Source organism: Arvicanthis niloticus, chromosome 26 (genome assembly GCF_011762505.2).
Source record: "Arvicanthis niloticus isolate mArvNil1 chromosome 26, mArvNil1.pat.X, whole genome shotgun sequence".
Lineage (NCBI taxonomy): Eukaryota > Metazoa > Chordata > Mammalia > Rodentia > Muridae > Arvicanthis > Arvicanthis niloticus.
The window spans coordinates 24,247,289-24,273,026 of record NC_133434.1 but is presented as its reverse complement, the minus strand read 5'-3'; the positions used below and the strand labels follow the sequence as shown (position 1 = coordinate 24,273,026).

The 25,738-nt window shown below is 38.6% G+C and overlaps 1 protein-coding gene across 4 annotated transcripts in view; it reads left to right on the top strand.

Annotated features, from left to right (window-relative positions):
* The window catches only part of Cul5 (cullin 5), a 45,848-nt gene that overhangs the window by 5,800 nt on the left and 14,310 nt on the right, over positions 1–25,738 (top strand). For 3 of the 4 annotated variants that reach the window (XM_076925233.1, XM_076925231.1, XM_076925234.1), the window contains exons 2-13: positions 2,046–2,155; positions 5,440–5,539; positions 9,271–9,447; positions 11,338–11,479; positions 14,281–14,426; positions 14,509–14,589; positions 16,635–16,728; positions 17,288–17,418; positions 17,608–17,715; positions 18,542–18,606; positions 21,540–21,672; positions 24,624–24,755. In XM_076925233.1, the coding sequence (XP_076781348.1) occupies positions 2,046–2,155; positions 5,440–5,539; positions 9,271–9,447; positions 11,338–11,479; positions 14,281–14,426; positions 14,509–14,589; positions 16,635–16,728; positions 17,288–17,418; positions 17,608–17,715; positions 18,542–18,606; positions 21,540–21,672; positions 24,624–24,755 (1,419 nt within the window). The remainder of the gene's footprint in view (positions 1–2,045; positions 2,156–5,439; positions 5,540–9,270; positions 9,448–11,337; positions 11,480–14,280; positions 14,427–14,508; positions 14,590–16,634; positions 16,729–17,287; positions 17,419–17,607; positions 17,716–18,541; positions 18,607–21,539; positions 21,673–24,623; positions 24,756–25,738) is intronic. The other variant, XM_076925232.1, reaches the window with a different exon arrangement.

Below are 25,738 nucleotides of genomic sequence, written 5' to 3'. Positions count from 1 at the left end.
CATTTAACTAAGCTCTTGACTGGTACATACATGTACATATGGTACATACTGGTACATGTGAGGTTGTTCCCTCTTTCTGTCTGGTACTGTGACTAATTAAATTGTTTTTTCTCCTAATAAGACTTCTGTTATAGGACAAAATGCTTAGGATGAACTAGTGTTTTGATATGCTTGTTCAGTTTGATAACGCTTATTTAAATCTTTATATATGTTTCCTTTGTGTCTTGTGCTGCTCTCAAATTTGATGTCAAGATTTTCTTAGTTTGTAAGATGAAACATTTTCTTTTAGCATTGATTTTAACCAACCATGGATCAAAAGTACTTAAAAAATTTTAGACTTTTAAACAAATACAGATATTTTCCTAGTCACTTGATAATTATTTATGTAACATGGTATATTAAAGAATTAGAAGTAAGCTGGGTGATGATGGCCCACAACTTTAAACCCAGCCCTTGGTAAGGTAGATGGATCTCTGAGTTTGAGGCCAGCCTAGCCTACAGAATGAGTTCAGGACAGCCAGAGCTACACATAGAAACCCTGTCTTGATAAAAAACAAAACCCCACAAACATACAGCTGAATTAAAGGTGAATGGCACCACTGCCAGGTAGGCTTTTGTAGGTTTATAATCTTTTATCTTGTTTCTTTGAACTTTGTGGCTATAGCTTGTCCTAGAACTCACTATGTAGACCAGGTTGGCCTTGAACTCAGACATTCATCTGTTTCTGTCTCTTTCTGCCACCACACTCAGCCTCCCTCCCTCCCGTTTTTAAAAGAAACTTCTATGGACATAAACATTTTACATGCATGTATGTGCACTATGTGCATGGCTGGTGTCCCCGGAAGCTTGAAGAGGGAATCAGATCCCTTAGAAGTGGAGTTGCAGAGAGTTGAGTTACCATGGGTGTTAGGATCTAGTCCCAGTTCACTGAAAGAGCAGCAAGTGCTCTTAACTGCTGAGCTATCTCTTCAGCTGACATCTTTACAGTGTGAAGAGTTTAGTACAGCTACAAAATTAGAGGATTAAGTCTCTATCTATGTAAGATACCCATTCATTTCAACACCAGAAAGACTCAGGCTTTATTGCAAGCTGGCATAATTATAGCTGCAACATTCAGTTCAAGATCAGCTTAAGAGAGAGAAGCATAGGACTGAGTCTAGGAGGTCCCAAGTACAGCTTCTGTAGTCAGTCCTCTCTGTAGTCAGTGTATGACAATATATATGAATTATGCCTAAGGAAGTTAATCTAACTTTTTTCTTGGCCAATTTGTGTGGAATTTCTTCACAAAGACAAGAATGTTTATGTCCGTGGGTACTTTGAACTCTCCATTGACACAAAGCCCTTCTCTAAATTACATTGTTAATCTTTTAAATTGGCCAGCCCCACTTTTGAGATCATGTTGACTCTGCCAGTCCCCTACCAAAACCACATTTGTTAGCTTGTCCCTTACACAGAACCCAAGGTTCATTTTAGGTACCCATTCCACTTGTCCAGGGATTATCTGCCAGAAGGAGTCAAGAGGAAAGGCCACACTCTTTGTAACAAATTCTTCCCTGTACACTGGTGTGCACTCAGTTTTAGTCTTGCTGTCTCTTCCCTCTCCTCCTAGGATTGACCCTAGGGACACATGCACGGGCTATAATTCTGACCTATAACTTCAGCCCCGATTTGTGTTTATAGTTATTTCTGATTCCCTGCTATAAGATTAAGCCTATAAGAACTCTGTTTTGGAAAGCTTGTTTTAAATTTGATCTCTTTATTTTTCTGGGCATCTCTTTTTTGTTGTTGTTTTTGTTTGTTTTTTTGAGACAGGGTTTCTCTGTGTAGCCCTGGCTGTCCTAGAATTTACTCTGTAGACCAGGTTGGTCTTGAACACAGAAATCCTCCTGCCTCTGCCTCCCAAGTGCTGGGATTAAAGTTGTGTACCACCACTGCCCTGCCTGGGCATCTCTTAAGAGATATATATTTTTAGATAAAAGTATGTGAGACTTTTGTATTTAATTGCTTTAAAATTAAGCCATATTTTATCTCTTTTTAAATTTAAGAATAAAGGTTCTCTCCAGTTTGAAGACAAATGGGATTTCATGCGTCCAATTGTTTTGAAGCTTTTACGCCAGGAATCTGTAACAAAACAGCAGTGGTTTGATCTGTTTTCGTAAGTAATCCAGTAATTTTGTTAGCAGAGTGGGTTTTGGTGGCTTTCCATACTGGATGGACAGTATGAGTTTAGGTGATATGAAAACCTGTGTATTGTTACTGCTTGTGTTGGAGATTCCCAAGACAGAGTCTAGATTTCCTGACATTACAAGCCTGGACATACATGGCTGGAGAGATGTCTCAGCAGTTAAGAGCAGTTTTTATTTTTGCAGAGGACCGGAGGACATTTCCTAGTACCCACATGGTGGCTCACTAACTCCATTTCCATGGGATCCAACACTCTCTTCTGTCCTTCACCAGTACCAAGTACACATACATTACATAGACACACATGCAAGCAAAAAAACTCATACACATAAAATGAGATAAACAAATCCAAGAAAAAGAAATTTAATGTCCCAGGTGAATCCCCTGGAAAAGGACTTTTGGAAATTTGTGCTTAATCTCCCCCTTAAATATTCCAGTTTCAACCCATGTGCCCTTTCCTCGTATGTTGAGGCTTGTAAGGTTCTCAGATTCTAATCTAAGGCAAACGGATTTTTTTTTCTTTTTCCCCTTCCCTTTTCCCTCTTGCTCTAGCCCCACTCCCAGCCTGGCCTTGCTCCCTCCAGACTTTTTTTTTTTTTTTTTTAATTATATGTAAGTACACTGTAGCTGTCTTCACACACCCCATCAGATCTCATTACGGATGGTTGTGAGCCACCATGTGGTTGCTGGGATTTGAACTCATGACCTCCAGAAGAGCAGTCAGTGTTCTTAACACACTGGGCCATCTCACCAGCCCCACAAACAGATTTTTCTAAGGAATTGAATCTTAGGTCTGTTTTGTTACTGCTTAGCCCTTGGCTAAATGTCTAGAGAATAATTATTGACTAGAAGTCCCTATGAGGCAGTGTAGCAACAACCTATTTACCACAAAGTTTACCTTAGAAAGCCAGATGCAATGGTTTTCTTCAGTTTCTATGTGAACTGCTAATTTAATATGTATGAGTGTTTTGTCTGCATGTTTACAAGTATATAGTGTCCATGCCTGGTTCCCGTTGAAGTCAGAAGAGTATGCCAGATCCCTTGAACAGTTGTAAGCCTCCATGTGGCTTATGGGAACTGAAACCCAGTCCTGGGAGAATTATGACTCTTCCTAATTACTGAGCCATTGCAGTGGCATCCCCACCCGCACATCCTTTTTTAAAAACTAACTTTTGGTTTAGTGGTAGAATGCTTGCTTAACATGGACAAGACCCTGGTTTAATCTCAGTACTGGTGTGGGAAGGTAGGAACAGGAACATAGCTAAGGCCTGAAACATTAGTTTAGGCACAGCACCCAAAGCTTCCAGGGCTATATAGTCTACAGTATCTAAGGTCAGGGCATTGTACACAAGCCTATTTAATTCCAGAGGACACATTTTTGTTAGCAAGCAAAGCAAATAAGTTGATTAGTGAAGGTGAATGATTCCACCAGTGTTGGGGAGCTGTTCATGTTGGGCTTCCCAGTTCAGCCAGCTAATTCAGTTCATGCCTTGGCATCAGGTGGCTGGCTGTTCTGTGTTAGTTAGTCTTCAGTGTTGCTTACCTGTCACACCATTGAAGTGTACAAAATTTGCAAGTTTTCTGCATGACAAGTGTAGAAAGAAGTGGGAGTTGTCTCGCTGTTTCATAGGCAGTGCCAATAGGTATGATTATGTCTGAATGGAAAGCATTCAGAACAATTTAGAAAATCAACTCTGACCATTTTCATTGGAGAGGGGAAAGTTTCAGTAGTAGTTCTGAAAAAGCATAGCTTAATGATTGTTCCTTTTACCTAAACTTTCATCTTCCCAGGTGCTGTATATCAATTTCTTTTCATTTATTCAGAGCTGTGAGAACAAAAGTATTTAAGTAGAAATACAGCATTACAGGCTGGAGTGATGGCTCAGAGGTTAAGAGCACTGGCTGCTCTTCCTAAGGTTCTGAGTTCAATTCCCAGCAACCACATGGTGGCTCACAAGCAACTATAATAAGATCTGGTATCCTCCTCTGTAAGCAGAACACTGCATACACAATAGATAAATAAATAAATAAATAAATAAATAAATAAATAAATCTATCTTTTAAAAAACAGCATTATTATTATTTAAAGAAATACAGCATTACTACATAAATAGAAAGACATATAATGTTTATGAGTTGGTCAGGTTGAAATCCCCAAATTTTACAACTTCTAAGAATAGGTGTAGTGTTGCAATAGAAAAAGATATTAAATTACATTATCGACACATTAAATGTTAGTATATACTCAAAACCTTACAAGATCAATTACCAAGTAGTAGAGCTGGGAAAAATTACAAAGTATAGTCAGGAGCTAGGGAGAGGATTCAGTAGATACAATTCTTGCAGCACAAGCATGAGGACCTGAATTTGGTCCCCAGAAATGGTGTGTGAGTGTGAGTGTGAGTGTGAGTGTGTGTGTGTGTGTGTGTGTGTGTGTGTGAGAGAGAGAGAGAGAGAGAGAGAGAGAGAGAGAGAACAAGCATTTGCCCATGTGTATGCAGAGGCCAAAGATTGACAAGTTACAAGGGAAGCTCACCAGTTCATCCAAGTTAGCGGACTGTGCAAGCTTTCTGGGCCCCCTCTCTCCCTACCAGTGTTGGTCTGCAGGCATCGACCACACCCCTGGCTAACAAAAAAATTACAACAATTAACTTTATGGATAGAGATTAGGAAACAGGCATACTTTTGTAATGCTTTTGGGTTTTTGTTTGTTTTGTTTTTCATCACCGAGTTTCTTTGTGTAGCTTTGGCTGTCTTGGAACTCCCTTTGTAGACCAGGCTAACCTTGAACTCAGACCCACCTGCTTCTGTGTCCTGAGTGCTGGCATTAAAGGCTTGTACTGCCACCACCTGGCTTGGAATAAATTTCTATACAACAAATAGAGAATTAAGAAAGAGAGCAGTCAGGAGGGAGGTGATGATACACATCTTTAATGCCAGCATTGGGGAGGCAGGTAGGTGAGCTTGAGGCCAGCCTCGTCTACAAGAACAAGTTCTATGACTGCAAGGGCTATACAAAGAAACCTTGTATAAACAAACAATAAAAAAGCCAAAAAAACCAACCAACCAACCAAACAAACAAACAATGACAATGGAAATAATAGAAAGTTACCTGTTTGAGGTACCTTCCAAAGAGTGCTTAGTTCTTATGAGTGGTCCATGGGAACTGTGCTAACATAGAACTTAAGATGAATGCTTGTCTATATAGGTGCCTGTTTCACTACTGATCTTTATTCGTCTGCTTTATTTTTACAGGGATGTACATGCTGTCTGTCTCTGGGATGATAAAGGCTCATCAAAAATTCATCAGGCTTTAAAAGAAGATATCCTTGAGTTTATTAAGCAAGCACAGGCAGTAAGTTCTGCATATTTTCCGTGTTTGTTTTACATTTTTTGTTGTTGTTGTTTTGTTAGTGCTAGGTGTCAATTCCAGAGCCTTAGATGCTTGGCTAATAAATAAGCGTGGACTGATCAGTGAGCCACGACCTCATCCTTAGATTGCTTTGGATATTTTGGTTGGTCGACTTTTGAGACAGGGTCTCACCATAGCTCTCTGGCTGACCTGGAAATCAGGCTGACTTCAAAGTCAAAGATCTGCCTACCTCTGCCTCCTAAGTGCTAGGGCTAAAGCCATCATATCTAGCCCCTTAGATTGCTTTTAAAAAGTATATATCTGATGCTCAGTAGTTAAGAACATATACTGCTTTTTGCAGAGTTTGGTGCCTAGCACCCATATCAAACACTCACAATAAACTGCCTGTAACTTGTCTCCAGGGAACCAATGTTTTTAACGTATGGACACCTTCACTCACATATACATACACAACTACACATACTTAAAAATAAAATAAATACTGAAATTGCCTGGAGAGATGGTCCACTTAGTAAAGTACTTGGCTTGATCCTTAGAACTCAAGTTTAGAAAAAGCCAAGTGTGGACCAGTGAGATGGCTCAGTGGATTAAGGTACTTGCCATCAATCGTGACAAAACCTGAGTTTAATATCTGGGGCCCACATGGTGGACCTACAAGGTAAAAGTTGCCCTCTTACCTCTATAATAATTAATAATTATATTATTGTTATTATTTTATTATTATTATTTCATGATATTTATTTGTAATCTCATCATTGGGCGAGTGGAGACAAGAAGATCCCTGGGATTTTCTGGCCAGCCAACCTACCAGGCCAGTGAGAACTAGTTTTTTGTTTTGTTTTTTTGAGACAAGAGTTTCTTAGCCCTGGTTGTCCTGGTACACACTACATAGATCAAGCTTACCTTGGACTCACAGAGGTCCACCTGCTGGTGCTGAGATTAAACGTGTGCTACCATGCCCAGTGAAAACTAGTTGAAAGAAAGAAGAAAAGGAAAGGAAAGAAAAGAAAAGAGGGAGGGAGAGAGAGAGAATATGAGAATATATTAAAGTAGGTCGCACGCCTGAGGAAGAAAGGCTACACATGTATGTTTATGTGTTCATGAATACCTGGACATACATGAACATGCACAGTACATAAAGCTGTATTTTTTATTTACTCAGTTGTTGTTGTGTATGTGTGTATGGATGTGAAGTATGAGCTGTAATGTTGGGGTAGAGATCATGACAGCTTGGAAGCGCTTCTCCCCTACCTGTACATGGGCTGCAGGGACGGTGCTCAGCTTGGCAGGCTTTCAGGTACCGAGTGCCCTCACAGTAACTTGTGACAGATATGTAATATTTTGAAATGAAATGATTGTCATTAGCTATCTGTTTATTTATTGTCTGTTGTTTGTCTGTTTTGGATTTTTGAGACAAGGTTTCACTGTGTAGCCCTGGCTGTCCTGGAACTCACTCTGTAGACCAGGCTAGCCTCGAACTTGATCTTACAGAGATCTGCCTGCCTCTGAGTGCTCTGGTGAAAAGTATACTGTACTTATATCTGTCAATGGTAGAATTTTAAAGTCATAATTTCATAACAAATTACATTACTGAAAACTCTGTTTACCTGGGGTTAGGAGTTGGGATGATAGTGGTATACCTTTAATCCCAGCATTTGGAAGACAGAAACAGGTGGATCTCTCTGAGTTTGAGGCCAGCCTAGTCTGCAAAGCTAATTCCAGAACAGCTGTAGCTACACAGAGAAACTCTGTTTTAAAGCCTTGCTTAGAAAATTAAATGGTTTAAGTACCACAATTTAATCTGTGCCCTAGCAAACATCAGCTTATTTGTTAATGTAATGATTTTGGTTTATTTCAAATGAACAAAGTTTACACTTTAATTTCTGGAAGTAGGATTATAAAGAATCAGATTATTAACATAGATTACATATGTAATATGTATATATAACATATATGTCTTGAAAAACAAGCCAAAAGAAAAGTAGTTACAGCATGAGAAATTATTAGGAATAGATTTTTTTTTCTTTAAACTTGTTTTTTTGTTTGTGTATATACACACTTGTGAACTATAGTATGCCTGTGACAGTCAGAGGATACCCCATGAGAGTTAGTCTCCTTTTTCTATCATGTTTGTTTCAGGTTGTCAGATTTGACAGCAAATACCTTGACCTGTGAGCAATTTGCAAGCCTGATTTTATTTTAAAGAGTACCTAACCATTTTATTTTACTAATTTATTTTTCAGTTCTAGGGAATCCATCGTCTCACACATACTAGGCAAGCAATCTACCCCTGAACTGTACCAACCAACCCAATACAACTAATTTATTTGTTCATAATTGTATGGTTTATTAATGTGGGCTTACCTTAATTAATTTTGCCCAAGCTCATTAATGTATTGGTAGTTCAGTCTGCAAGGTCAGGTGGTCCAAGTGAGCATAATGAAATACCTATTACTCAGTGCTGTTTTCTTCTTTGAACAAGTGATCTCACATTCTTAGGGAAAATGTCATAGACAGTGTTTGTGGGACCTATAAGATTTCTTCAGGTCCAGGTGTGTAAATGCCACATTGCAGTGTCAACATTCTGTGCGGTTAAAGCTGGTCACAAGATCAACCCATTGTGAGCAGTGGGAAAATAAAGGACCACCTTTTAAAAAAATGTGAACTCGCCAAGCAGTGGTGGCACACACCTTTAACCCAGTATTCAGGAGGCAGAGACAGACTGATGTCTATTAGAAGTCAGCCTGCTCCACTTAGTGAGTTCCAGGCCAGTCTAGGGATACACAGTGAGACCCTGCCTCAAAACAGGCGTGAGGAAGACAAACAAAAACTTAGAAACAAAATACTTTTCTTAAGGGTATGTTGTAGTGTATGTAGCCTCAGCCACTAATTGTAGAGCACTTTTACCACCTCTGAAAAAACTGTACTGTTAACAGGCAGACACTCCGTTGCTTCTCTCCTCAAACTTCGTTCACCATTACACATAAATTTTCTTTCTTTTTTGTTTTAAGATTAATTTATTTTATGTATATGAGTACACTGTAGCTGTCTCCAGACACACAGGAGAGGGCATCAGATATCAGATCCCATTACAGATAGTTGTGAGCCATCATACGGTTATTGGAAATTGAACTCAGAACCTCTGGAAGAGCAAGCAGTCAATGCTCTTAACCACTGAGCCATCTCTGCAGCCCCACACATGAATTTTCTACCTCTGAGTTTGTTTGCTGTTGGATTTCAAAAAATGATTGATCTTTTATGATCAGTCTTTACATGGGATAATGTTTTCAAAGGGAACTGTGTGTTCCCTTTGCCAAGTACTTTTGGGTTGAGTTGCCTTACTACATTGTTAAGTTGCCTTAGTCAGATAATAGGCCTTAACACTTTTGTTGCTGTTACTTCTGTTTTGTTTTTTGAGTTTATCTTGTAGTCCTGGCTGTCCTGGAACTTGCTTTGTAGACAGGCTGGCCATGAACTCAGAAATCCTCCTGCCTCTGCCTACCAAGTGCTGGGATTAAAGGCCTGGTTTACATTCGGATGATGTGGCTATGAACATTTATGTACAGAATGTTTTTTAGGACATGTGCTTAGTTTCTCGTGGATATAATACTTTGTACAATAAATCATATATTTTAAAATTAATGCTTGACTGCATACTGTTTTTAGTTTTCATTTTAAGTTCATTTCCAAGTTGATACAATTTTGTTTTTCAGCGTGTACTGAGCCATCAAGATGACACAGCTTTGCTAAAGGCATATATTGTTGAATGGCGAAAATTTTTCACACAATGTGATATTTTACCAAAACCTTTTTGTCAACTAGAGGTGACTTTATTGGGTAAACAAAGCAGCAATAAAAAATCAAATATGGAAGACAGTATTGTTCGAAAGGTATGAGTCTCACCCTCTTGTTTCCTGATGTCACTCAATCCCTTAAATGTCTTTAGGAAGAAGGTGTTCATTTTGATTTCTGTAGGCTTTGCTACTCACGTGCAGACTCTTTATAGCTGTTAGGTTTTTTTCATGAAACTTTTATTTGTACTCATATATTTTAGCTTCAGCTTTCTTTATCTTTGTATATTCTCTTAAACTGTAAGTCTGTTTTCAAATATAACTTCCTCAATTTCCCTTTTTAGCTTTTCCTAGTTTTATCTTCAGTATCTTTTTTGTGTTATTTCTTTGTACTTTATCTTCTTGTGAATTAATTACTCATTTTCTCTTTGGAAAGCCATTTCTTTTAACTTGCAGTTTAAATTGTGCTAACCAGCTGTTATCTTTATAGTTACTTTATACTGGTTTAAGCTTGGTACATACTGTGTTTATTTCTAGATAGTGCATGTTTTCTAATTATAAACCTGTGTCCGGTAATAACCTGTAGTTTACTGGACAAAGACTAGTCATGTGTGTCACGTTTCTTTCAACTCTAAATTATTTTTTTAATTGCTGTCTATATCTGTTTACCAATTACCTTCTGACTAGTGAGACATGAGTGGACACAGCTTCTGTGTGCGAGCACATACATGCTGCATAAGCATTACCGCTGAGAGACTGCAGACTCAGCAAAAGGAGACAAATAAAAACTGCCATTTGAATTTCAAAAACTGTCTGCTGTGATGGTTAGGTTAACAGACCAGTATCAGAATTGTGCGGTCTGGGTGACCATCCCATTCCACTCTTAAAATTCGCTTTATGTGAAAATACCATAAAATTAGATATACATGGTTTTTAGTGCTAGAATTTGCTGCAAACTGGAACATTTCTTTTTAAAGGCAAAAAACCTTTGAAGATGCTGTTTAATGTGTAGCTCATAATCTTACCCTCTTATGTTTTTTGTTATTCCTTTTATTTTTTTTACCATTTTTTAAATTTGCTGCGAGGCTTGCTGGTTTAACCGAGCATTGGTTCTGGGATATTTGTTGGTTTCAGATGTGGGCATGTTAATTAGTAGTTAATTAGCTGCCTGCTGGGCCCCAGCTCTCACCATATAAAGAGAAATAGTTCCTACTTCAGGACTGTTGGCTTTGTTTTAATTATCTGTGGAAAATACACAGTGTAGTCCAGGGTATGTGGTGAGGGTTACAGTATTATTAACCTTTGTTGTCACTCTCCCTGTTACCAATAACTGACAAAGTGACTTGCAGCATCAATCTTTGTTCACCAGTATGTGTGTGTGATGTGTATGTATGTATGTGTGTGTGTGTATATATATATATATATATATATATATATATATATATATATATATATATTATGATTTTGATAACTAGGTAGTAGAGAGATGTACATATTTTATTAAGACCATTTGCACAAACATGCATATGAGCATTCTAAACACAGTTCTCCATATATTACCATATTTAATTTTTATAATAAACACTAGAAATTTGGCTAATATTATTTTCCACATGGGAAAAAAAATAAATAGCAGAGCTAGGAACCAAATTCTTTTTGGAAGACTTAGTTTTTCAGTTTTTGGATTTTTGAGTTTCTCTATATAGACAGAGTCTCTCTATATATTCCTGCTGTCCTGGAGCTCACTATGTAGACCAGGCTAGCTTCAAACTCAGAGATCCTCCTGCCTCTGAGTGCTCAAATTAATGGTGTGTGTCATCATGTCGGTCCTAGTTCTGTACTATTGGGTTAAATGTGTGACTTCCTTGAGGACCCAGCCCTGCAGATGTAGTAACAGGATTTCCTTTTCTCCCGTTTGTCCTGAGCTCTGTGTGTGTGATACTTGAGATGTTAGTCACTAAAAATGATGCTGTATTTTCTTCTTCGTAGCTCATGCTTGATACATGGAATGAGTCGATTTTTTCCAATATAAAGAACAGGCTCCAGGACAGTGCCATGAAGCTGGTGCATGCTGAGAGACTAGGGGAGGCATTTGATTCCCAGCTGGTCATAGGAGTTCGAGAGTCCTATGGTATGTCCCCAATTGTTTACTCGTATTCCATCCTGGAAGTCTTAGGATATTATAGTTCAGTCAGACTTGATGTACTTTCTGTACCATATGCTTTTTAATGTTAACATTATACAAATGATATTGACTCTGTCAGAGAAAGCTGCTAAATCCAAATGTGTTTTTCATATTTCCTCTTTATTAACTTCTTGGTTAACAACTCTCTAGTGTCCTAAACTAGAGAACTGTAAATTGCAACCCACAGTTCATAAAAGGTAACTTTGTTTTATATAGATGTTTTCAGAAGTTAAGTTTCTGTGCACATTCTCTGTCTTCTCAGCTTCTAACAATGATGTTTTGATCTATTTACTCAAATACTTTGTCTCTTCTGACTTAGAGAATGCTTTCTCACCTTCAAATTATCTGCATGTCTCATTTCATCCTTCCACTTTTCAGACTAGGTTAAGTCCTCACATTTAATGGCTCCTAGTAATTGTGCCTTCTTAGAGTAATAGTTTACTTAAGGGTCTTACTGTTGCTTTATTTTATAGTTAGTATACCTAACACAAAATAATCTTCAATAAATCTATTTGTTGAAGTAATAAACTTTAAGTCATTTTTAAAATGTTTTTATCCTCTAATAGAGGACTAATATTTAATATATATATATATATATATATATATATATATATATACATACAAAGAACTCAAGAAATTAGACTCTAGACAACCAAATAACCCTATTAAAAATGGGGTGCAGAGCTAAACAAAGAATTCTCAACTGAGGAAACTCAAATGGCCAAGAAGCACCTAAAGAAGTGTTCAACATCCTTAGTCATCAGGGAAATGCAAATCAAAACAACCCTGAGATTCCACCTCACATCAGTCAAATGGCTAAGATCAAAAACTCAGGTGACAGCAGATGCTGGCAAGGATGTGGAGAAAGAGGAACACTCCTTCATTGTTGGTGGGATTGCAAGCTGGTACAACCACTCTGGAAATCAGTCTGGCGGTTTCTCAGAAAATTGGACATAGTATTATCTGAGGTCCCAGCTATACCACTCCTGGGCATATACTAAGAAGATACTCCAATGTATAGCAAGAACATATGCTCCACTATGTTCATAGCAGCCTTATTTATAATAGCCAGAAGCTGGAAGGAACCCAGATGTCCTTCAACAGAAGAATGGCTACAGAAAATGTGGTACATTTACACAATGGAATACTACTCAGCTATTAAAAACAATGAATTCATGAAATTCTTAGGCAAATGGATGGAACTAGAGAATGTCATCCTGAGTGAGGTAACTCAATCACAAAAGAACACACACAGTATGCACTCACTGATAACTGGATATTAGCCCAAAAGCTCATAATACTCAAGATACAACTCACGGATTACATGAAGCTCACGAAGAGGGAAGGCCAAAGCTTCGGTCCTTCTTAGAAGGAGTAACAAAATACTCATGGGAGCAAATATGGAGACAAAGTGTGGAGCAGAGACTGGAGGGGCCGTCTGGAGACTGCTCCAGCTGGGTATCCATCCCATATGCAGTCACCAAAGGCAGAAGCTGATGTGGATGCCAGGAAGTACATGCTGACAGGAACCTGATATAGCTGTCTCCTTAGAGGTCTGCCAGAGTCTGACATATTCAGAGGCAAATGCTCACAGCTAACCATTGAACTGATCATGGGGTACCCAATGGAGGAGTGAGAGAGAAGACTGAAGGAGCTGAAGGGGTTTTCAGCGCCGTGGGGAAAGCAACAATACCAACCAGTCAGAGCTTCCAGGGTCTAAACCACCAGCCTGGGAGCATATAAGGAGGGACCCTTGGCTCCAGCTGTATATATAGGGGAGGGTGGCCTTGTTGGACATAGGTGGGAGAGGAAGCCCTTGTTCATGTGAAGGCTGGGTGCTCCAGTGTAGGGAAATTTGCGGGCAGGGAAGTAGTGGGGGGTGGGGGGATCAAGGCACATCTTCATAGAAGGAGGAGAAAGGATGGGATAGGGGGTTTCTGGGTGTGGGGGGGAATTGAGGAAAGGGGATAACATCTGAAATGTAAATAAAATATCCAATGAAAAATTAATTTTAAAAATGTTTTTATCCTATTTTGGTTGTTTAAATTCTCTTAGAGTTTTAAAATGATCCTCTTACAGTTAATTTTTTTTTCCAGTACTGGAAATTAAACCTTGGGCCTCGTATGTGCAGTGTCTAAGCTCTGCTAATAAACTGTAATCTGTAGTCCCCCTTTTTTCATTTTATTTTGTTTTTATTTGTATGTGGACATGTGTGTGCCATGCTGTATGTGTGTAGAGATCAGAGAACAACTTGCAAGCTTCAGTTCTTTCTACCTTGTATGACTCAGGGATTGAATTCAAGCTCTCAGGCTTGACAGCAAGTACCTTTGCCTGTTTAACCATCACACCACATCTTCTGCTTAGTGGTATCTCATGCTAAATTCAGAGTTGTGTGTCTCCACAACTGTTCTTCTCTTCCATTACTGGGTTTTGATTTTCTTATCCTGACTATGCAAATCCTTGTTTATTCCTGCACATTCAGTTAAAATCATCAGTTCAGAATGTAGTTTCTTTTCTTTTAAAAAATAAAATATTCCACATGACTATAATATTTGTTAGTTTACTGCTTTGTGCTATGATCTTTGGAGCTTTTTTAGACTCACATAACCATACCTCAGTATGTTATCTGACATTCTTTTTTTTTTTTTTTTTTTTTTTTTTTTTGTTTTTTGAGACAGGGTTTCTCTGTGTAGACATTCTTAAAATATTCAAAAATAATAAAAGCAACTTTATTTTCTGTCTTTTAGTTAATCTTTGTTCTAATCCTGAGGACAAGCTTCAGATCTATAGGGATAATTTTGAGAAGGCGTACTTGGACTCAACAGAGAGATTTTACAGAACACAGGCACCCTCATATTTACAGCAAAATGGTGTGCAGAATTACATGAAATATGTAAGTCAGAATTCAGTGCATTTTGTAATTTTGACTAGTTTGCTGGTAGTCTTAAAATGATTGCTATTTTGCTTCTGGACAGGCAGATGCTAAATTAAAAGAAGAAGAAAAAAGAGCACTCCGATACTTAGAAACAAGACGAGAATGTAATTCTGTTGAAGCAGTAAGTACTGTGATTGTGTACTTTCTGGGACTGTCTAAAGTCACGTAGCACAGGGATGACAAACACACCGATGACATCACTTTTTTGTTGCTCTTTTAATTTTATTTCATTTATTGAGTAGTTTGCCTGCCTGTTGGTATGTATGGACTGTTTGTGTCTGGTATCTTTGGAGATCAGAGGGTCTTAGATGTCTGGAACTGCTGGTTGTAAGTCAACATGTAGATGTTCGGAATTGAACCTGAATTCTCTGGAAGAGCAAACAGTGCTCAAAACTGCTGGCCATCTCTCCAGCCTCCTATACTGCTCTTTATTATGTCTTTATTATTGGTAACTGGTTATAATACTCTTCCTAGGTGAGAAAAGTACATCTGCAAAGGTATTTTACTCTGCACTCTAACCTTTGTGGCATGCAGTGTACAGTATTTCAGATGTAGTCATTCTCCTTAAATACGTTTTACTTATATCAAAAAAAAACACATCTTCTATACATAGCTAAAAAAAATGGATGAATGGGATTTTACTCATGACCTTTTTTTGAATTCTTCTGTCCTAATTGATAGTCGTGCTAATTTTATTCTTTGTTCAGATATAACACTGAGTAGAGTCTTCACACATGTTTTTTCCTTGAAGAAGGCTACTTGTTCATTATTCATAGTATATTTGTATTTCAGTCTTAAAGTAATTTGGTAATGGCAAAGAAAAGGTGAAAAGTTGAGGGCTAATTTAGTGGTTGTTTATAGAAGATTTTATAGAATTACTCTCTGGGGCTCGGGGAAGTAACTCTGTGGGTACTGTGCTTGTTATGCAACTGAATCGTCCTGTTACAGAGCAACTAAGTATAAAATATTTTAAAAATAACAAAAGTTCCAGGGAAGTGATCTATTAGTTAAAAATGTAAGCCCCATGACATAGGTTCAATTTCCAAGACCCATGTAAAATGCCAGATGCAGTGGCACACACTTGTAATCCCACTACTCCTAAGGCAAAGATGGCAGGCAGAGGCAAGAGACTTGCTAAGGAACTTGAGAACTAACTTCTGAAAGCTGTCCAGTTCCCACACATTTATATGATGTGCAAGCACACACACACACAATCAAAAACAAACTGAACAAGCAAAGTATGATGTAATTTATAAATTGTTAAGTATACCTTGGTATATGTTCCTATCTTTTAGCTGTAGCACCAGTCCTTGTGAATTAACTGTGTTGCAGTTTGGGCTCTCTCACAGCTGCCCTTCCCACTTTCTAGTCTCACTTAGCACATGCTGGCCTCTTAACTTCCTGTGTAGTTAAGGATGGCTATGAATCTTGATTTGAACCCCTGCCATCTCCCATGTGATAGGATCATAGATACATACCACCATGCCTTACTCAGCCAGTCTCCATATGTTAAGAAGACACTTTATAAGGCTGCTGATTACTTGTGAGAGATGGATCAGCAGTTAAAAATACTGGCTGCTCTTCCAGAGGACCTAGGCTCACTTCCTGAACTCACAAGGCAGCTTGCTATCATTTATAACTTCAATTCCAGGGTTTCTGATGCCCTTTTCTGGCCTTCTTGTACACCAGGAATGGGAGTGGTACTCTGATATACAAACACCCATACACATATAAAATAGAAGATACTTGTTAGAATTAATTAGTGTTTAAAGGGAAGATGTTGAGTGAGTGTATTCAGGTCTGTGGTAGAGTGACATCATTCAGTAGGTGGGGCAGAACTTCCCATAGTATTGGGCAAGAGGCTATTAACCACGTGTGTATTATTTTTGAATGTTCATGTATTTTTGGATTATATGTAGAATTAAAATTCTAATAGATTTCACCAGGTAAGAGAAGTTAGCAAAAGTTTGTTTGTAACCTAATATCTGTGGGGTTTTTTCCTTTACTTTGGTAAAGTAGTATGATGTATTTATTGATCCATATATTAACGGCATTTCTGCATAAAGGTAGATAAAGTCACTTTCAATGTACTTTTCTTTTTTCTGTTCAACGGTATGATTTGACTCAGTGTGCTTATAGTAGCTGTTACTGTTCTTGTTGTTACAGCTCATGGAATGCTGTGTAAATGCGCTGGTGACCTCATTTAAAGAGACTATTTTAGCAGAATGCCAAGGAATGATCAAGCGAAATGAAACTGAAAGTAGGTAAAATCTCACAAAGACAGAACTTTTAAGCACATCACCTAATTAGTTGCTGTTAGGTCATTCTTGTAGATGGAGGTGCATTTCCTCCTGTATGTATGTCAATAATGTTTATCCTGCCCAGCGGTGCTGGCAGACACCTTTAATTGGATTACTCAGGAGGTAGATGCAGGCAGATCTCACATTTGAGGCTAGCCTGGACTATAGAGTGTGTTCCAGGACAACCAGGGCTACATGAAAAAACCCTGTTTTGAAACAATTAAAAACAAACAAAGCTTTTCTTTTAAATTTTAGACTAATAATAGCCATAGAATAATAATAATATATTTCAGGTTCTCCAGTAACATTTCTTTAGGGTCTTATGACTGAAGACATAGCTGCCATTAGTGCCACACACTTTGGGAGGCAGAGGTAGGTAGGTTTCTGTGAGTTTGTGGTCAGCTAAGGCTACATAGTGAGACCCTGTCACAAAATAAACAGAAGGCCACAGACATTAATCAAGAAAGAAATTTATTCTTATGGATAAAGTAATTACATGAGTGTATTGTGTCCTTTTAGAATTACATTTGATGTTTTCATTGATGGACAAAGTTCCTAATGGGATAGAGCCAATGTTGAAGGATTTGGAGGAGCACATCATCAGTGCTGGCCTAGCAGACATGGTGGCAGCCGCTGAAACCATCACTACTGTAAGTTCCTTCAATGGCAGTAGCATCCAGAGTCACAGCTACAATAGTGATTGAAACAGCAGAATAGTAATTGGTAACATTGTTCAGATTTACTTTTAAGAAAAGACTTTTCCCCAAGTTTAAGTCTTAGTCTTTTATTAGAAGAGTATTTTCTTTTAAAAGCTAATATGAAAATCTTTTTGTTTCCAGGACTCTGAGAAGTATGTAGAGCAATTACTTACGCTGTTTAATAGATTCAGTAAACTGGTCAAAGAAGCTTTTCAGGATGATCCTCGTTTCCTTACTGCAAGAGATAAGGTGATATTTCTCTTTGTGGACATTTTGTATTAAAGCTGATACTGTTACAGTTGACTTAATGAGCAGTGGCATCATACTGCTAAGTTGAGAACTAAGAATTTGGGAACTCTAATTTTCTTGTAGATCACAGCAGCTATATTTATTACATTTGGTTTAGTCTTTCTGTTTGTATCATTGTGAACTAGGATTCAACCAGGAAGCCTCTCCCTCCTTAATTTTTCCAGGGATGTTTTCCTGTGTTTTGAAGGTTCCTGTGAAAGTTCAGTGAAGGCTGAATTTTTATTCATTCTCCCTTTAAGACCTGCCTTGCTACACTGCTGCTCTTCACAGCTCATCCTAAGCAAAGCCATTACCCTTTTGTTCTTTCTTTTCCTCCCTCCCTCCCTCCCTCCCTCCCTTCTTTCTTTCTTTCTTTCTTGTTCTGTTTTGTTTCTAGACAGGGTTTTTCTGCGTATCCATGACTGACCTGGAACTCAATCTGTAAACAGGCTGGTCTGGAACTCAGAAATCCACTTGTCTCTGCCTCTGAGTGCTGGGATTAAAACCATGCACCCACCACCCTCTGGCTGATACCTTTTTCTTTGATACATACATGTATTATTACTAAGGGGAGATATACCAGTAAAAAAGTTGAGTTGGAGATAAAACTCAGTAATAGGGTATGTACTTTTCCATTCTTCATGCAGTTCCAGCACAATAAACAAACAAACAAACAAACCAAGAAAAATTCCTAATTCAGACTTACTTGTATCATCGAACAACTAGTTTCTATATTTAAAATATTAAATCTCATTCCATTCCAAATTGTTTTTTTTTTTTTAAACAGGCATATAAAGCAGTTGTTAATGATGCTACTATATTTAAACTTGAATTGCCTTTGAAGCAAAAAGGGTAAGCTTTTAAAATACTTTTTAAAAAAATAATTCAAGTTTGGGGGACTATATTATACTTTGTTGGGCTGCTGGGTGAGCATGGGGCACTGTTTCCCTGTTTGGGTTTTACTTGGGCTTTCTTTTAAATTTAATTGTTATTGTTTTGTTTAGTTTTTGAGACATGGTCTCTAGCCTTGAATGGTCTCAAACCCTCTATGTAGCCAAGGAAGGCCTTAAAAGAAAGACTCCTAATCTTCCTGTCTCTACTTCTGAGTGTTGGGATTACAGATGCAGTGCACTGTGCCTAATTTGTTCAGTGCTGGGAATTGAATCCAGGGCTTTCTGTATACTAAGCAAATATTCTATCTACCAACCAATCTGTGTCCTTGGCCCTTGTTTTCTGTTTTAATTTTTTACGTGTATGAGTGTATGCCTGGTATCCATATAAGTCAGAAAACAGCCTCAGATCTCACAGAACTAGAGAGAACTATTTCTGAGCCACCATGTGGGTGCTAACAATCAAGTCTAGGTCCTTTGGAAGAGCAGCCAGTGCTCCAGTCACTGAGGAGCCTCTTAAGTTTCATATCCTTTTTTATCTTTTGGTCTTTTATCTGTCTCACTTTGTAGCCCTGGCTAGCCTATAACTTATGTAGATCAGGCCGGCTGTGCTACAAAAAAAATCTTATTCCTCCACCAGTGCCTAGATTAAAGGCATGTGCTACCACAACTGGCTTATAAGTCTCTGACTTAATGAGAATATTTGTCTTAAGAACTTCCTGCTTCCAGCTCAGAAGTGCTTGTTGCATACCTTCCTCTGGTTTTTGTTGTTGTTTTTAGAATTTTTGATACCTGTTGCTATTAAAATACTTCAAAAAATTTTTTTGAGTCTACTTTGTATCAAAATACTGTTTGAGAAGTTAGAAAATAGCTTTTGTTCCAAGTCTTTAGAATCTCTGCCTGGTTTTCCTTTATTAGTAGTCACTAAGAGTTTAGTATGCTGAAAGCATAGAAGATGACTTTATGCTCAGGATATAAAAAGAAAGGGAAATCAGTTTGAATTACCATTGTTTAAATTTTATTTATTTGTTTATTTATTTAATTTATGTGAGTACACTGTAAGTGGTGGTCTTCAGACACACCAAAGGAGGGCATCAGATCTTATTACAGATGGTGTGAGCCACTATGTGGTTGCTGGGAATTGAACTCAGGACTTCTGGAAGAGCAGTCAGTGCTCTTAACTGCTGAGCCTTCTCTCCAGCCCTGAATTACCATTTTAAAGACATGATTCCTTTAATAGAGCATTTGTCTACCAAGTATGAGGCCCTTGTTTGATCTCCAGCTTAGAAGGAAGCAAACAGGTGAATTGGCAAGGGAATGCATATACCATGAAGGCAGGAGAGAGAGACTAGCTAGAGAAGAAAAAGAGACTAGTTGGAGCAGGGATGGGGGATGCACAAAATGTCAAAATGAAGCCTATTAGTGAGCCTACAATATGGTTCAACTGATGAAGAGCCAGACAGTCTGAGTTCAATCCTAGAGATGCCACATGGTAGATTAGAACTACCTCCTGTAAATTGTCCTGTGACTACCACATACCCACCACACAGACACATACAAATAAAGGGATTAATTAAATAAGTAAAAGGAACTCAGTACTTTTCTATACGAAATTGAAACCATAAGTTAAAAGAAAAATAAGTTTCTTCATGAAGTGAATTGGTTAAGATCATTGTCTGCTCTTCCAGAGGTCTTGAGTTCAATTCCCTGGCAGTACATAATGCTTTACAACCATCTATCCTGGGATCTGATGCCCAGATAGAGCATTCATTTACATAAAATAAATAAATCTTATAAAAAAATTCAGACTACTAATAAATCTGACTTAGGCACAGTATCCCTTCTTACAGTTTATAGCTAAAAATTAGCATTTCATAGAAATTTGGTGTGTGGTGTGTTCCTTTAATTTAGCACTCCTGAGAGTACAGTGGAAGGAGCTTGAGTTTGAGACCAATCTGGACTTTATCTAGATCCCGTCTTCAAAAATAATAAAAGAACATTCCTTTACTCTGAGCGCTGCAGAGTCAGAGGCAGGAAGATCACTTGAATTTGAGGCCAGCCTAGTATGCAAAGTGAGTTCCAGAACTGCCAAGGCTATACAGAGAAACCTTGTAAAAATTTAAAACAAGCAAGCAAGCAAGCAAACAAATAAACAATAAAAGGTAAATTTTAAAAATTAAATAATGTGAAAGGAGCAAAGATGTATTGTGTTTTGTCAGCTCATGATGGCAGGGAGGGTGTAACAGCAGCTAACAACACAGCTGATAGGAAATACTTACATCAGAAATGGGCCAGGGAAGGCACAGCCTTGAAGGATGCCCATGCCTGCACCTGACCTGCTGACCTGCTTCCTGAACAAGGCCATGACCCAGTAGTCTCTTCACAATTTGAATCCATAACAGATGATACAAGATACTAATCCTAATGGGAAACACCCTCACAGACACCCCAGTGCATCAGTGTGCTTTACTAACACAGGTGTTTCTCAGTGAAATCAAGTTTCAATCAAGATTAATTTAGCACTCGAGTAAACTTGTAGTAGCATCCAGATTACTTAGGCACTCACTGGTGAGGAGGAAATAAGTGGTTGATAGTAGGCCTGTGCTTCTGAGAAAAACTGGAATGAGGTGCATGCGGGAAGAGATCTGTAGCAACTGCAACTCAGGTTGAGCCAACTCAGTTCATACTTGGATTAAAGTGATCACCTCTTCCCATGCAGAGTGAGGCAAACCCACTGTTAACTTATGTCCTTGTTTGTGACCTCATGGTTCTCTCACACACAGTGCCATTGCCAACTCTCCATCACCAGTGTTGTGGAGACAAAGATCCTTTTCCAGGCAGATGTTTAGGTGGTTGTAGTATTCCAGTAAAGGACAGCTACTTTTTCTTTTCTAGAGTGGGGTTGAAAACTCAGCCTGAGTCAAAATGCCCTGAGTTGCTTGCCAATTACTGTGACATGTTGTTAAGGAAAACACCATTAAGCAAAAAACTAACATCTGAGGAGATTGAAGCAAAGCTTAAAGAAGTGGTAAGTACATTTTTTATTTCATTTCTTTATCAGTAAGTATTTTCTGTAGTAGGTAAGGAAAACATTTGTATTCAAATCAATGTCCTCTGACAAAGGAGGCATTGTGATGTTATATGGGGACGTATATACATTCATACAAGAAAATAAGTCAAGGGAGGGCATAGTCCTATAGCATGCTCAGTTCAGTAAGTCTAACCAGGAAGGAAATGCAGCAGGCATGCTTTGGAGCATGCCTAGTCAAGGTATGAAGCATATGTGTAAAGCATTGAAATGGGGCATAGGAAAACGAAGGGCCTGCCTAGCTTGTGTCTTTAGAGTGTCATCCAGGAATGGGTATGTTCACTTTTCTGTAAAAGTTTTAGTTGTGCCAGTAAAGGAGAGTACGATTATCCTTTCCAAAGAAGTGTTGTCCTTCTGAGAAGGAGAAATAGTATTTTCATGTAAACTTACATTGATAGCTCAGTGGAGTAAAGCACTTGCTTTGCAAGCATAAGGACCTGAATTGGGATTCCCTGCGCTCACATAAAATGCCAGAAGCTTTGTGTGGTGGTGTGCAGTTGTGGCCCAGCACTGGGGCTAAGCATGTGGTGGCAGAGACAGGTAGAGTACAGGGTCCATTAATCAGTCTTGTTGAACCAGTGAGCGCTAGGTTCAGTGGAAAACCCTGTCTCAAAAATTAAGGTGGACTGGAGAGGTGATCTGATCTGCAGCACCAAGTTCTCAGAACCATCTGTAACTCCAGTTCTAGAAGATCTAACATCCTCTTCTGACCTCCACAGGTTCTACATGGGGGAACAATCACACATAAAATATATTAAAAAAAAAAATAAGTTGCAGAGAAATAGAAGATGCCTCCATAACACACACACACACATGCAGACTCCACACAGATAGATATTATTTATTTGTAAATATTATATAGTTTTACAGTGTAACACACTTCATAAAGTATCTACGTATACTTTAAAATTTTTATTCAATGCCTTCCTGAAAAGAAAATATCATCTATTTATTCCTAATTGTGTGTGTGCATGACTTTTCCTGCATGTGTTGCTTTGCTTGCCTGTGTGTGGTGTTAGAGCTGGACTTGGGCCTGTACATGCCAAACAGTCACTATACTGTTAAATATTATCTCCAGCCCTGAGTTTTTAAGAATGATTGTCTCCAATGTTTCTGGTTGACCTTATTATCAATCTGCCTCTTTCTCCTGAGTGTTGGATTATAGGCATGCATCTCCTGGCCTTTTTTTTTTTTTTTTTTTTTTTTTAATTTAAATTTCTTAAATTTTTTTTATTAATTGCTTTATTTATTTATATTCCAAATGTTGCCCCCCCTTGAGTTCCTCACTCCATTCCCCCCTCCCCTTTGCCTCTGAGACATTGCTCCCTAACCCTCCTTCCCCGTTCCCTGGGGCATCAAGTCTCTACAAGATTAGGCACATTCTATCCCACTGAAGCCAGACAAGGGAGTTCTCTACTACTTATGTACCAGGGACCACAGACCAACCCATGTATGTTCTTTGGTTGGTGGCTTAGTCTCTAGGAGCTCCCAGGTTCTGGGTTAGTTGTTACTGTTGGTCTTCTTATGGGGTTGCAATCAGCTCCTTCAATCTTTCCCCTAACTCTTCTATAAGGTTCCCCAACCTCAGTCCAGTGGTTGGCTATAAGTATCTGCATCTGTCTCAGTCAGCTGCTGGAAGAGCCTCTCAGAGGACAGCCCTGCTAGGCTCCTGTCTGCAAGCACAACATGGCATCAGTAATAGTGTTGGGCTTTGGTCCTGGACATGGGCTGGATTCCAAATTGGACAGGTCATGGATGGCTTTTCCTTCAATCTCTGCTCCATTTTAGTCCTTGTATTTCTTTTAGGATCAATTCTGGGTCAAATTTTGAAGATAGGTTGGCCTCCTCCACTGGGTGTCCTGTCTATTTACTGGAGGTGGTGTTTTCAGGTTCCTTCTCCCCACTGTTGGGCCTTTCAGCTAAGGTCATCCCCATTGAGTCCTGGAAGCCTCAACATCCCAGTTCTCTGGGACTTCTAGAGGTTCCCCCACCTTCTTGGCTTCTTTTTTGATGAATTAGTTGATTAAAGTCAGTTTCTGTTAAAGAACAAAAAATATATGGAGTTTGTGTGTGTGTGTGTGTGTGTGTGTGTGTGTGTGTGAGAGAGAGAGAGAGAGAGAGAGAGACAAACAAATGAGAATGCATTGGTGTTTTGCTTACATGCATGTCTGTGTGAGGGTGTGGTGTTCCCTGAACTGCAGTTACAGACTGTTGTGAGGTGCCATGTGGGTGCTAGGAATCGAACTTGGGTCCTCTGGAAGAGTGCTAGTGCTCTTGAACTGCTGAGCTATCTTTCCAGTTCCTTGGGTCCTCCTGGTTGTTTGTTAGTAACATTATTTAATCCCAGCAATGCAGAGTGGTGGGTAAAATGAGAGAAACATCACACAAGTACAGACAGAAAGGCCTAGGGAGATATGATTGATGTCACAAAGGAAGAGATTATAATATGTTGAGAAATTACTACCAGTTTTCCCATAAGGTGTTATCACATTCATGTACAGTCTGATAAATTTGGATTAGTAGGAACTAAAAGATTAGTTGGTTTAAATTCTCAAGTATGTAGCTAGATGTACTGCCGCATCTTTAATCCTAACACTCAAGAGGGTAGGTGGATCTCTGGGTTTGAAGCCAGTCTGGTGTATGTAATGAGTTCCAGGACATACCCTGTCTCAAAAAGAAATGAATGAATGAGTAGAAGCAAAGTTTGCTGTAGAACAGATTTGGTGTTGAAGCAGTTACTAAAATTGGTTTCTCAGAGATGAATAATCTAATAGGCCTGTGTATATGTTTTTGTAAATCTCTTCATCTTTGCTGTTGGGAATATAGAAAGATCTGCATGAAGGAAATGGTTGAGTATCGAAGGATTTAAAGTGACTTTGTCTTCTGTGCAGCTCCTGGTACTTAAGTATGTACAGAACAAAGATGTTTTCATGAGGTATCACAAGGCTCATCTCACCCGGCGTCTCATACTGGACATCTCTGCTGACAGTGAGATTGAAGAAAACATGGTAGAGTGGCTCAGAGTAAGTACAGCAGTTTTTAAAAATTTATTGGTGGTGTGGTCTGTTAAATAGGTGCCTCGCTGTTTTGTCCCAGGTTAGTTCAAGTAGAAGAGAAGACAGCTACAGAGGTGCAAGTGTTGGTGTGGTGGAGCCTCAAAGGCTATGCAGAGAGATGTGGTGGAACAGCTGAAGAGAATCAAATTTGGTGGGTGGCAAAAGCCAGCAGAAACAAATAATCCATACATACCTTGGGACAGTCAGGTCAGCAGCTTGGTTAAGAGCTGCTGAGATCCTTGGAGGGAACTCATTTAAGCCACTGCTGTGGTTTCTAGAAAAAAAAAAAAGAAAAGAAAAGAAAGAGGGAGGGAGGGAGAGAAGAGAGAAAGAGGGAGAGAGAAAGAGGAAAGGATGACTGCTGCTGAGTATGGTGGAGGTGAGAGTTTATTTTAGACACAGGAGAGTCCAAAGTGGTCATGATCCTGAGCCATATGAGGAGAGACAGGAGCCAGATCTAGCAGCCAGGAGGCCAAAGGTACAAAATGGGGGAGCGTAACCAAAATGTCTAGAGCCTGATGAGCCACCTCATTTGCCTAAAGTGGTTTTCTTAATGTTTCTGTTATTGATACAGCATATGATGATTCTTATGCATGCTAAAGTCATTGTTTTGGTATTACTATTAATGTCAGGCAGATTCATTTTATAAAAATATATAGTCAAATATATAAATAGTAGTATCTTATAAAGTGAATTTTCTTAATTTTAATCCTGCTTTCTTTTTACTGTTGTACTTTCATTTCCACCCACTCTCAATTTTAACTTATTTTACTTAAGGTATTAAGTATCCAGGACAAAACAGCAACTTTTTTACCATGTTTTTGGTAAGAAATGTTTAACTATAGACGTATTTGTAAATAAATAGTAACCATTGTAATTTTTTTAAGAAGCCAGGAATGGTAGTTGATAACTGTAAATTAAGGAAGTAGAGGCATAGAGGGTCATCATTT